The sequence below is a fragment of the Cajanus cajan genome, chromosome 5, assembly GCF_000230855.2.
Source record: "Cajanus cajan strain Asha chromosome 5, NIPB_CcT2T_4, whole genome shotgun sequence".
In the NCBI taxonomy this organism is placed as follows: domain Eukaryota; kingdom Viridiplantae; phylum Streptophyta; class Magnoliopsida; order Fabales; family Fabaceae; genus Cajanus; species Cajanus cajan.
Window position 1 is genome coordinate 11,588,158 of NC_138521.1, and position 14,252 is coordinate 11,602,409.

The following is a 14,252-nucleotide window of genomic DNA, read 5'->3' on the forward strand; positions in this document are numbered from 1 at the left end:
CTCCATTTCTTTCTTTACTCTCTCTCGGAATCACATCTAAAGTCTCTAGCTTCTCATTTTCTTTGCAAGACTACTATATCAAGGTAATATTCTAATTTTTTTCTCATGCCCTGCATTTCGATAAATTTTGAATCTAGAACGGTCCGTTCTACAATCAGAACGTCCCGTTCTGGTTGTAGCACGGGTCGTACTGTAATTAGAACGGACCATTCTGGTTTCAGTACAGCCCGTTCTACAATCAGAACGGCCCGTTCTGACTTCTGTACGGGCCGTTCTAACTGAAGAACGACCAGTTCTGGTAAATTAGAAAAGAATAATTTTATATGTAAGAACTCTTTGCATTTTACAATTTGCACTCAACTTTTTGCACTAACTCTATGAATTTTAAAGTCAACATTATGTATTTTATTAGTTACATCTCATCTAAGGATAGGGAAGGCTAGGAACATAATCACTCAATTTAAAAAAAATAATTAGAAACCTAATTATCAATTTTTATATTAAAGCTTTTTAAGTAGCATTGGTGTTTATAAAATAGTGGTATTTTATTTGAATATAACAATCTCTTTATAATATTTGTATATTATTCTAGTTATTGACTTATAATTATTTATCAAATTAGTTACTAATTTACAAATTAAATAAAAAAAAAGTAGAGAGGAAGGCCCAACAACAAAAGTGGTGCAGCAGGGTCACAGGTATCGTGGAGGTGGCGTGTGGTGTGGATATAAAAAAAAAAAAATCCATAAACCCTTTCACTGAAACCCTTTCATTCTAAAACCCTTTCTTTTTGTCGAACACCATGAGTGCCTTCCAAAGCAGCTCCAACTCCAATTTGGACAACCTCATCCTCGAGACCATGATGGGAAGGCTCCAGCTGCGAGCTCCGATCAACAATAAATCTTGCACTATTTGAGTATAACTCAAAGTTTGCTTCAACATCTAAATAGCAGATATATGCAGCAGTAATCTAAAATAAAAGTCTTAAAACAGAAGCAGAATGGAAAACTACAAAAGTCATTGAAGAAAATAATTGAAAGGTTGCGAACTATACCTGGCTTCTTTCCTTCCACAAGCAATCACCTAGGTGCATAATTACAAGTTCATCTCCTTTTATTTGCAGTTATTACAGCCAGATTCTCCTCCCAATCATCAAGCATACCATTAGATCCGACCTTAAATGACAAAGCAACAACAAAAGTTTGAGCTTCCGAATCCAAATCAAACGAAACTGATTACCTGCTAATTATTGATCAAAATAACAACACAGTATAAATTGAATCAGTTCACTTAAAACAATGGCATGCCAAGTAAAATGTATATACCAACAATATATTTTGCATTCGACCATGGTAACATTAGCATACATATAGTGGTGTAGCCATTCCTTTGAATATCTATGTATGTATTCTAATCAAACATTCCAAGAAGGAACACTAGATTAACCCAATATACTCCGGCTTATACAACAAGGAAGCTACAATAGGATATACCTATATCCACAATTCTATAACAGAATACTCATGAAATCAAAATTATTCTTTGCATGCACCAAACAACCTGAGTTATACTTACATGGACATATGCAGACAATTCCATAAGACAAATTGGGAGATTTTTGAGAGATTCAGTTAGAAAGTTGTTCTATGTATTAAATCGAGAAGATTCTACCACATAAACATAAACACAGAAATACAAATTCAAAACTAAGAAGTGATTGATATATTCCTATGAACGTATTCACTTTGATTGGTCGAAGAACTAATTAAAATAAACAAAAAAAAATCATTTTCAGGCAAGAAAAAAGAACCTCAGATTCTTGTGTTACAATTATAAAAAGTCAGTATGATGAGTACAGTATAGCAGAAAAGAACACCTGAGTTAAGGTAAAAGCAATTTTTCTTTTGTAACTTCTTGAATAGAATCTACAAGCTAGAATCTAGAAACTGAAACTCCCTCTTCTAGCTTTTCCCTATGAACATGTTCTTCTGCATAGGGAGTTTGTAACACACAGTTTTAAGAAGAAGAAGGACACTACATCGACACAAAATTTATTTTTTATTTTTTTATCTTCTTTTTCTAGCTTATCATTTATTCGTTCGTATTTTTAACATTCACAGGACTCGATCTGTGAACCTTGAGGTCTTAAGTGAACTTGATAACCAAGTGAACCAGAACACATTATGTGTATATAACATTGAAAAATTATCTTTATCTCTCTCAAAGCACGTATACTGTCGAAAAAGTCGATACTATTTTAAGATGTAGCGTTAGCTTTTGGACACTAAATTTAAATTAAGTATAGTGTCGGAAAAGGCGACGCTATTCTTTAAATATAGCATCGGCTTTTCTGACACTAAACTTAATTAACATTTAGTGTCGAAAAAACCGACACTACAACCGACAGTATTTGCGTCAGCTATTAGCCGACACTTATTTTTTGTAGTTATTTCACCGTTTTCTTATAGTGTGACTTGACACTTTTTGGAATTTTAATGAATTTTGCTTGGTTTCAGCCTGAGATTCTAGAAATGAGCATACCGGATTCATTTGGGGGGTGGGGGTTTATTGGCTATGCCAGTAAAAATTATTAGCACTAATTTTTCTCAAGCTTGACCAATAAGATTGTCTAATGTGTAATGCATGGTGACTCTTATTTTTTTTTTCATCCATTGACATGATCCATGCAATGTCAAAGGTGAACTAAAGACTATTATTTGTTTATTTATATGGGCCATATATTTGGCTTAGGATTTATATTACAAATTGCATCGCATAATACAGCTGGCTACCTCTTGATTTATATCACTTAAATTCTGTTGAAATCGAAAATTTTGAAAGTTGAGAAGGATCCATATGCACTATATGAATTTTGAACAGCACTTTGAAATCCCAATTTTATTAGCATTATTACATGTCAGTGGAGGTTTTTGCTTAATATCCAAAGTCCAAATTAAGCTAAGTAACAAGTTTTTGATTAAATATTGCTTCTCTTTTGCTCAAATTCCAGAAGCAAAGTCATTGGACTTCATAACAATATTTCAAGTAATTGTGCTTTCCTTTTGGTTATATTTTTTTATTTTCTGTCATGATTTCATCCATAGGAGCTGAAAAGGTTATCACACAAACTTGATGAGAATGTTCTGGATGCAACGAAGAAGTTTGAAAAGCTAATCACGGATAAGAAGGAAATTGAAGGATTACCTGCTACTGCTCTTAGGTTGGCTACACAAAGTGCACTTGTGCTTATGCTTATATTTTGATATTGTTGCTTAGGTATAAAATAGGATCATGTATTTGAAGATAAATTTATAGAAACTGATCCAATGAAAGGTGCCAGAGAGTTCATTCCAAAGGAAATAGAGCTGAGCAATTAAAAAAAGCAATTTTGTGGAGGTTTAAAACCGCCAAAAATGTTAAATTAAGAAAAATTTATATGAATTTTTTGGCGGTTTTAAACTGTCAGAAATTGTAAAATAGTACCATTAAAATGCATTTTGTGGCGGTTTCGGACCGCTACAAAGTAATTGACTTTTCTGACGCCCAGGACCAGCGTTTACAAAATATACGCCACAAACCGTTTGTGGCGACTGTGGATTCGGCGATTATTAATGACGCTAGTAATGCCATTTGTGGCGGTTTTTAACCGCTAGAAACCGTCAAAATAACCGCCACAAATCACACATTTTTTTGTAGTGATCTACTATACTTTTTTTGCTGATAAAAAAAAACTAAGAAAGGATGGTTTAAGAAATTATGTTATTTTAAAATAAAATTTGTGTAATTAAATGATATTAATTTACTTATTTAATTAATTTTTTTTTTGTTAATATTTGTATTCAAAACTAGAACAAACCTAGAAACAGTAATTTATATGATTATTGAATGCGTAAATATGTAAACCATACTCTCCGTTTCTTCTTAAGACATGTAATTCTATTGTTAACTATTTAATAGGGAGTTTTTTTAATTTTTTTTATTAAAAAGAAATAGAATAAAGCACAATGGGGAGACTATGCAAAACCCATAACAAACTAACATAATCTAAAGAATGGTAAACAACAACGATTACGGTAGAAACACTCCCAACAGAAATTAGGAATCCTATCCCACAAAAAATAACTAATCCGATGATTTAATAAAAAATATGCAAGCACAGACATTTCCTTCACAATAAATATGGAACACAAAAAATCTCATTGAACCGGTGAGACGCAAGCAATGCTTCCAATAGGAACGTAACACCCAGAGCATAATATGAACATTAGAAATATCCATTAAAACCAATTAAGAGTTTTTAAATCAATAATAACTTTCTAAATTTTTTATTTTATACTAAATTTAATCTTCTATTTTATTTAAACTTCAATTATAAATTTTTAAATTTAATTTTTGTGTTACGTTTCATTTCCATTTCAAATCTCAACTACTTATATCAAACTAATTAATTTTAATTCAACTTAAATAACATTTTTGTTCATATAATTAAGGTTGAATTTTATTTTGGATTGTTTAAGGTTTTTGATGTTTAGGTCTATATAAATATACCTTTTATGTTTCGTTTTAGTCTTTGATGTTATACATTTAGTTCCTACTAAGTTATAAACTTCCTATATTAAAAAAATTATTTTAATGTTTTTACTTAAGAGATCAACTTTGAGTTTTGTTTGGGCAACCTATTGATAGTTGAGTTCGATTTAAAACATAAAAAAGTTTTATTTTTTGTTAATGGTTTGTCTACTTTTCAGTTCTTTCAAATTGATTTAAATATAATAAAATTATAGATTAAAATGATAAAAGGTTGATAAAAAAAATTCTAAAAATTATCTCGTTGTGGGAGAGAAGAGAAGAGAAAAGGGTTGAAAATGTTGTTAAGGGGGTTTGCTTTCCGTGTGTTCGTCGTCTGAGAATGATGAGACACCACAATATCAAGAATCCTTCTCGTGAGCAAGATTGAATTACTCCTTTTTTTTTGTTTTTTTTATGAACCTATTGTATAAGGGTGAATCTTAATATTGATATGAAATAAATTATGTTAAAAAAGAAAAGTCTATATTTTATATGCTCATGATTTTGGTAAAGATTGAACACTTTTTTGATGGTGATTACATTTTATTAATATTGTGGTAACCCACAAACAAATTAGTCTTACTAACAAGTACACTGATAAAGGAATCCATAAACAATGTTTTAATTATAAAGAATTACAATAAAGTTTGTTTGTGGGTTTAACCATATGTTATAACTTTTTTATTATAATATAATTATTAACTAGAAATTATTAAAGGATAAATATACTCATATGTTATAACTTTTTATTATAATATAATTATATTTAAAAATATTTGTTTATTATAAATTTAAAATTCATATATAAAAGAAAATATATGATATACATTTTACATACTAAAATATTAGTTTTTTTATATATATTAATAATTATTTCTTTGACATATATTTGTGGAAATTATCATCGATCATCTGACTAGCTAGAATCAACTTTTATGATTAAAGGTCATTAATACAGTTCTATACTTATATTTCTTTTAATAAAAATCAAAATTCGATTTATGACTTATACCACTTTATTAATAAAAATGAGTCAACTTTCACGAGTGTTAAGAAAAAAGATTAATAAATATAAATTTGATTATATATATATATATATATATATATATATATATATATATAATCACAATATTATATTTGAATGGCTAATATTGTAGTTATACCAAAAAATGATTGTTATTGGAAAATAAATTCATATAAGTTTCCAAATAAAAATATAATTTCAAAATTTTTAAATAGACATATAATCCCTAACTTCTAAATCGTTAATCTTAATATAATAGTTGTAATTAAAAGATTTAATTTCTCACAATAACAAAATATTTTCAATTTATGCAAAAGGGGCATCTAACTTCACCAGGAATGCTCTTTATTTTGAAAATGTTTCTACAATATTTGATGTACCTTGTAATTATTTTAGTTTTAGCCTTGTTATGTTTGAAGTTTAAAAGTGATATCTTTTATCCTAGTTTTCAATTTTTAAATGAAGTATTTTTCAGATCTATTATTTTATATTATTGAATGTATTTATGAGAGATAAAGAGTGTTACAATTTAATTGTTGCTACATTGTATTTATTGTTGTTTTAGAACTCTAAGGATTAAGGGACTCTTGAAAGTTAAGTTGCTTTTGAGGCTGCTTTTAGTAGAGATCTAGTTGACCAAGTTTAGGGAAAGGTATTTAAGATTTTTCTTAAGACCTAAAGTTCATAAGTTTAAATCCTAATAAACTAGAGAGAAGCTAGTGAGATAGACTTTGGAGTTGAAGAGAATCCTATTTCCTTCTGACTCCGTAGAAGTGTCCAAATCTTTCCTTGTAGCTGAGTAGTAATATCAGATTGGAGGATTCAAGGTTTTAAGCTGATAGAGAGTGTCGTATGGTGAACTCTCGAGAAGCCTTCATTCTTTCTTCCTTTTTCTTATTTTTGAGTGATTCGAGATAATTAAGGAAAAATTTTCTTTTTGAACCAATTGTTTTAAGAAAATCTCAAAATAGGATCTGCATACCCGAAGAAAGGTAAAACAAGTATCCTGTAAAGTGTAAATCACAATGTTCTGTCTGGAAAAAAATTATATATAATTATCTTATTTATATATAAAATAAGAAACAGGTTAATCAATTAAATTAGCATGAAAAAAACTTAATTATCTTAATTTGAAAATTTTTTTATAATTTAATCATCTTAATATTTTTCATTTTGCTAGATACTTGCACTAAATCAACTAGTGTTAATGGGAAGGAATAAAAGAGAATACTAAGAAAATATTAAGATCTAGAAATGAAATAAAATTTTAATAATTAAAACAAGATAAAGCATATTTATGCACTTAAAACATTTTTAATTCTTTTATTTTATTTTATTTTGTAACTATCATGATTAGGAGTCTTTGCCTTTTAATGGGACCTCAACTCCTCAAGGCATATACTCTCCGTCCCAAGTTTCAATCTTTTGAGAGTTATGAGACTAATACTCAATATGAGTATCTCAAGGTTCTGGCCAGCAAACTAATTTTCTATTCCAATATCTCAAGTTCGTGGTATTATTAATTTCATTACATATGAATTATTATCTGTGTTGGACTGTCGTGTAGACCTCATATTTCGTCCTTAAAAAATACATCATTAAAGCCATTAAAGAATGGTAAAAATAACGATTATGGAAGAAACACTACTCTCAACAGAAATTAAGATCCTGTCTCACAAAAAATAACTAATCCGATGATTTAATCCAAAACAAACAAAACAATCTACACAAACATTCCCTTCACAATAAAACTGAGGAATAAAAACTGTCATCGAAGTGATGAGGCGCAAGCAATGCTTCCAACTGAAACGTAATATGAACATTAGAAATATCCATTAAAGTTAATTATGTGTTTTTAAATCAATAACACTACATAAAATATGCAATTTAGCGACCACCAAAATCGGTCGCTAAATTGCTAAAATCAGTCGCTATTTACCTTAACGATGGAATTAGCGACCAAATTTAATCGGTCGCTAAAATCCTGGTTGTTAAGCTGTTTAGCGACAGAAAACTTTTCGGTCGCAAAAATTGTTGCAATGATTTCGGTCGCTATTTACATTAGCGACGGAATTAGCGATCGAATTTAATCAGTCGCAAAAATTGTTGCAATGATTTTGGTCGCTGAAGTGTATGAGACCAAATTAGTGACCGAATAAATCGGTCGCAAAATATTTATTTTTTATTTTATTTAATTTTATAGACGTCGCAAATTTGGTCGCTACGAACCACTCATATTTAGCCTCTTAAAGATTTTATTTCACGATATTAACTTTTTAGCATGTTTTGTCCTTAATTACACAATTTCTAGAAACTTCCCAGAAGGTCACTCATCCCTATATTACTCCAAGTCAAGCATGCTTAACTGTGAAGTTCTGATGAGATAAACTACCGAAAAACAGATGCATGTTGCTAGTATAAGTAATACAAATTAATTCATTTAAGTCATCTTCAACTATCCAATCTCATACTTATACTATCTTTAGATCCTTATCATTTTGGTGTATCCGGACCGTTATAAATATATAATAATATATAATAATTATATTACTAGTAATAATAATTATATTATATTTAATTAATCTTTATTTATATATAAATACTTACTTTTATAATTAACAATCTACTTATTTCTATTTAAAATTAATTTTATGATACAATTTAAATTACTTATTATAAATTTTAAAGTTTAAGTACTAATTTATATATTTTAAAATGAGAAGGGTTATAATAACACTAGTATAACTTTTATTAAGTATTACACCACTCAATAACTTTATATTAAATGTGAATTTTGTAAATCCAACCGTTAGATTGAAAGTTCATATTTTATATCAAGTTTTGTTAAATTGAACAACAACTTGAAAGTAATCAAAGTGCTCATATTTTATTTGAAATGTATATATTACGTCAATTTTGTTTTACAAGAATGATATCTCAAATCATCTTGAATTCATATAAAATTTTGTATATATGATCTAAGAGTAAAAAACTTTCAATCTAACAGTTGAATTTATAAAATTCACATTTAATATAAAGTTATGAGTGATGTAATACTTAGTAAAAGTTACACCGATGTTATTATAACCCTTCTCTTTTAAAATATTATTTTTATAAATTAAATTTTAACATTTTAAATAAATTATTAATTAACTTAATATATTTATTCATCTTAAATCTAAGATATAAAATTCAAAAAATGTATTTATCCTTATTTTATTTTCTAATTATTAACCATTAATAAAATACTAATTTAAAATTTTATCTAGTTATTATATCATAATATTTCTTATCTAGTTATCTAGTTATATCATAATATTTTCATAATAGTTATATAAAAAAATGTGTTTATCCTTGTTTTATTTTCATATTTTCTAAATTTTTATTTGACACTAAATTTAATTTCTATATTATTTAAATTTCAATCATAAATTTTTAAATTTGATTTTTGTGTTACGTACGTTTCATTTCCAATATTTCAAATCTCAACTACTTATATTAAACTAATTAATTTTAATTCAACTTAAATAACATTTTTGTTCATGTAAGGTTGTATTATATTTTGGATTGTTTAAGGTTTTTGATGTTTAGATCTTACCTTTTATGTTTCTTTTTGGTCTTTGATGTTATACATTTAGTTCCTACTAAGTTATAAAATTCCTATACTAAAGAATATTATTTTAATGTTTTTATTTAAGAAATATTGAACTTATTTTTTAATTTCTATTTCACAAGTACTGCGCACGCACTGAAATAAGGAAATAATTTAATTGATTCTAAAAGGTTATTTAAACCATGAAATTGTTTTCAAAAAACTTTTCTTCTATTTTCATTTCTAAAGCACTTTTATTTATTTATATTTTTACTTTTATTTTAGAATTAATAAGGTACACTCGATCCCTTCTTAATTTTAAAATTGAAATTTTTACCTAGTTTGTATCTTAAAATTTTATCTGAAGCATTGAAAAAAAAAAAAGGTGTAATATGCATCACATCCACTGATACACTCTAGTATATATAGATTAAGGATAACTACATCTCCAAAATAAGCTATTTATTTTCAATAAAACTAGAAACGGCTACTACAAACATTCAAATTTTGGGCAATAAGCAATTTGACTGCGCATTTCAGTGCAAGCAATACGGCTACAGCGTACTTAATTGTACGACCTTGTTAATTTATGACCAAAATTAAGCCGATTTCTCTTTAATCGTCGTACGTATTACTCAAAGCTCATAACATGTCTTTTACTTAGAAATTAAACTATATATGTGTGGACTATATGTGGATCGAGTAACACATAATTATATTTAATATGCAGTGCTTAATCTTGCTGATTCAACTCATTGTATGCGTCATATACATGGCTTTTATTATACTGCACAAAATAATAATAAGTATTAATTAGTATCGTGCATTTAGACTAATCTATCCTCCTTATCTTAATTACATGTATTTTTTTTTAATTGTTGTAGAATTTCAAGTTTGATTAAAGTATAGGTAGAAATTTTTTCAAGATATTAAACCCTTTTACTTAAGCAAAGCATCAGCATATCGCATGCATGTTTATCTACCAGCTAAATCTTCTTGTGTAGATGATTTATCTACGACTTTATTCATCAAAACCAATCATTTATTCATGAATGTATACATTCATATTTTAACTTTCTTGTTAAGATTCTGTATTCAATGTATAATTCACTTGCATTACACTGAGGCGAATGCTAAATGAAACATTAATTTATAGATCATATACACTATATATATTGAATTGATCTAGCATTAATTCAACATCTTCAACTACCATCTGAGTTCAGTACTTCAAGTAAATTCACAAACAGCATTTTCCACATTGGGAACATACCTAATCTAAAAGTTAGAAAATGGGTGTTGTTGAAACTATAATGTTGGTTATCTCATCATGTGTTTTGTTAGGGTTTTCCAATGCAGGTCCAACCACTGCATAATAATGTGGTTAATTTTGGGGCAAAAGCAGATGGAAAAAGTGACTGTACAAAAGCATTCTTAAAGGCATGGGAATCAGCATGCACTAGTCAAAGTCCTGCGACTATTTATGTGCCTAAAGGGAGGTACCTGCTGAGAAACACCAATTTCCGAGGTCCATGCAAGAGGAAGGTCACATTCCTCATAGATGGGACTCTTGTGGCTCCAGAAGATTACAGGGCACTAGGAAATTCTGGATATTGGATTTTATTCAATCATGTAGAAAATATTATTGTTTCTGTAGTCTAACTAAATTTATCACTATATATAATATCTAATTAAGTGTACATCATTTGATTCACACATCCAGCATTGGAAGCTTGGGTAATGAAATGGAGGAACAAGGAGTAGAAAATGTGACTCTAACCAATGCCATCTTCTCTAGATCTGACAATGGGGTGAGGATAAATACTTGGGCAAGACCAAGCAAAGGGTTCGTTAGAAATGTTACCTTCCAAAACATCATCATGGACAAAGTTGAGAATCCCATCATCATAGATCAAAATTATTGTCCTAACAATCAAGGTTGTCCAGGCCAGGTACTTTGTCTATAAGAAATGAAATTTAATTAATATGCAAAATCATTATATATATTGTTGGAATAACGTACAAATATGTTATGTTATATTTGCCAGACTTCAGGAATTAAAATAAGCCAAATAACTTATTCAAACATAAATGGAACTTCAGCAACACCAGAGGCAATAACATTTGATTGCAGTCCAAGTAGTCCATGTCAAGGAATCAAATTACAGGATATAAACCTAAACTACAACGACAAAACTGCAACGTCATCTTGTAAGAACATTTAGGGGACCAGCAGTGGAACACTCGTGCCAGAAAGTTGTTTATAACATTAACAGATTTATATATTCATTATAATAATCTTATATATATATATATATATATATATATATAATAGATTGAGTGGGTGTGTGCACCACATTTGATGTTGTCATAATCGTATATATTGTTTAATGGTTTATTACATGATCATAGTATAGCAAAATATATTTCAATTGTGTTCTTTAATTTTGTATTTTCATATCTCTCCTCTCTCTCTCTTCATACTTTCCATAATATTTTATAAAGATTTTTTGCAAAATCATTTTTGGTAACATATATAGCCTATAAAAATGGAATATAAGGAGTTAAAATACCTATATATATATATATATATATATATATATATATATATATAATAATAATAATAATAATAATGAGATTTCCTTCTCTCCTTTTTTTCTTTCAAAATGTATAATGAAAATAAAAAAGGTTCATTATTTTTCGTACAATAACAATAGTATTCATAAGAGAAATATAAATCAAACACATAATTAGAGTTGCAACTTTGGTAGTAGCTTTAATATTGTTGCAAAACTCCTCATGTCTTTTTTTACCATATTTTTTTTCTTCTTAGAGACACTAGACTTGTTGGATTCGCAAGTTTTACAACAACCTAATTATAAAATTAGATAACACTCGTTAGATATGTTACTATAATGGGGCTTTATTAAGGATTATTAAGAGGCAACTAAAGAAAAAGTATAATTAATTTTGCAATGATAAATAAAAATATCATTCATTTTAGAACATTTTTCAAATACTACAATTGTGTGGATCGGATGGGGTAATTAAATACTTTAAAGATATAAAATAGGGGTTAATATTATGCATGTTATAATTAATTACTTTATAGATAAGATATTAAAAATCTCAAATTGAGATTTTGATACTAATGATTGGTAAAACATATATATTGTATTAATTGAATATTCATAGCTGATTAACGTTTTGACCTCTTTATTGTATTATATTTTAATTATAAATAATATAGAACAAATTATATAACAAATGATCGAGATCAAGAAAAGTAATTAAATTGATTAATTTTGAGAGTAAATTACACTCCCATTTTTTAATAGATACAAATATTAAATTACTCTCTTCTTTTATGTTAAAATTTTAAGGTCTCTTTCAACAGATTTTAATATATAACATTTTACTCATTTTTTAAATTTTTTTATTAAATTCCCGTTTACTTCCATTACAAAAGAAGACTATAACGAAAACACCTTTTACACTAAGATTCCCTCATTTTTTGAAATCTTATAATGATAATTCTTTAGGGATATTAAGTTAATATAACAAGAGAGTGATAATAGAAACTTAAAATTATAAGGAATAAAAGTGTAATTTATTTTATATTTTAACATATGTAGGGTATATGGTATAATACTTTCATCTCTCAAGGGAGATAAATGTAATTTACATTAATGACGTTAAGTTAAATGAATTGAATTGTATATTTTAACATAAGAGGGAAGGGAAGTATGAGAGGATAACATAATTTACTTTATTTTAATTAATTTTAACATAAATTCAAATTTTATTTCAAAGATGCTTTTTGCTTTAAGTGATTTCTATATTTAATGTTAATAAGTAACCATGTTGGGGTATATTGGAAAAAACTTAAGTCTCGTCTATCCTAGATTATTAAAAAGGATCATCCAACATTTATCTACATACCAAATCTAATAATGTTGGACATGAGGGGGTATATTAGAAAAAAAATTCAAGCCGCACATCAACTAGAGATAAAACAGTTCATAAGTGTATAAGTGGGGAGTAACCCTTATCTTACATGCCAATTTTGTAAAGTTGAGTTAGACTCTTAACCCACTTTCTAAAGGTGTTATCAGAGTTATCTAGATCAATTTTAAAAGGAACACCCACCATTGATATACTCATTAAGCCCTATGTGTTGGTGTGTGAGGGGGTGTATTGGGAAAAATCTAACTCCTACCTATCTTAGATCATTAAAAAAGGTCATCCACTATTTATACATATACCAAGCCCAATAGTATTAGATGTGAGGAGTGTATTAGAAAGAGAAACCATGTTCCACATCGACTAGAGATAAGGTAGTTAAAGAGTATAATAGGGGGAGTAACCCTCACCTTATAAGTCAATTTTGTAAGGTAGTTAGGCTCTTAACCCATTCTCTAAAAAGGTCAACCATCCACCACTAGATGATTCTAGATGATATGGTATGAGTGGAGGTGTTCGACATTAGGGAGCATGACACTTGAGTCTCTATGCCTATTGTGTAGGTTCAAAAAGTGGGGTAAATCTTGTGTACTTTTATTGTATGGTTGAGTAAGCTAACTAGGGCTTATTTGTATTCTATGATGTTTAGGATGATTCTAGAAAGGGAAAAGTGGTTGTTGTTACATGTGGAACACCTTTTAAGCTTTCTCCTATCCATCCATTGACTTTGGTAGAAATTGATCTTAGGAAGCATGATGTATAGATAACCATGCCTCTTAAGGTCATTGGCAAGGACGTGTCTATCCTTTTCTTTATATGCCAACTTTATGTCATATGACCATTTCCATGATTATAGGGATCTACTTGTCCTATTTTTTATGTAAAGCATGTCTTTGTTCTTTTCTAACAGATTATGAATTATAAGGAATTATTTAGACACAAAACTTCATTGTTAGACATCATTAATGATATAGAATAAATGCTAGTTTAACAAACAATAAGTTTTGTCTAGATGAACAACATCTAATTAATACAGGCAATGTCTTACATTTCATCTAATAACATTTCTTATAAAAACATTTTCTAATAGAAAAATTTTCCATT

The 14,252-nt window shown here is 28.2% G+C and overlaps 1 protein-coding gene across 1 annotated transcript; it reads left to right on the plus strand.

Moving 5' to 3' along the window:
* Positions 1-9,601: 9,601 nt before the first annotated feature.
* On the plus strand, positions 9,602-11,410 carry LOC145957836 (polygalacturonase-like). The gene is made up of 3 exons (XM_083074245.1): positions 9,602-10,838; positions 10,886-11,137; positions 11,234-11,410. The coding sequence occupies exons 1-3, from the start codon at positions 10,539-10,541 to the stop codon at positions 11,408-11,410; spliced, it is 729 nt and encodes a 242-aa protein (XP_082930371.1). The 5' UTR covers positions 9,602-10,538.
* Positions 11,411-14,252: the final 2,842 nt, after the last annotated feature.

Excerpts from the sequence above, each read along its gene's own strand:
- LOC145957836 (XM_083074245.1), top strand. The coding sequence starts at position 10,539 with ATGCAGGTCCAACCACTGCATAATAATGTGGTTAATTTTGGGGCAAAA. Across the intron at positions 10,839-10,885 it reads TAGAAAATATTATTGTTTCT|CATCATTTGATTCACACATC; the intron begins GTAGTCTAACTA and ends TAATTAAGTGTA. Across the intron at positions 11,138-11,233 it reads ATCAAGGTTGTCCAGGCCAG|ACTTCAGGAATTAAAATAAG; the intron begins GTACTTTGTCTA and ends TATATTTGCCAG.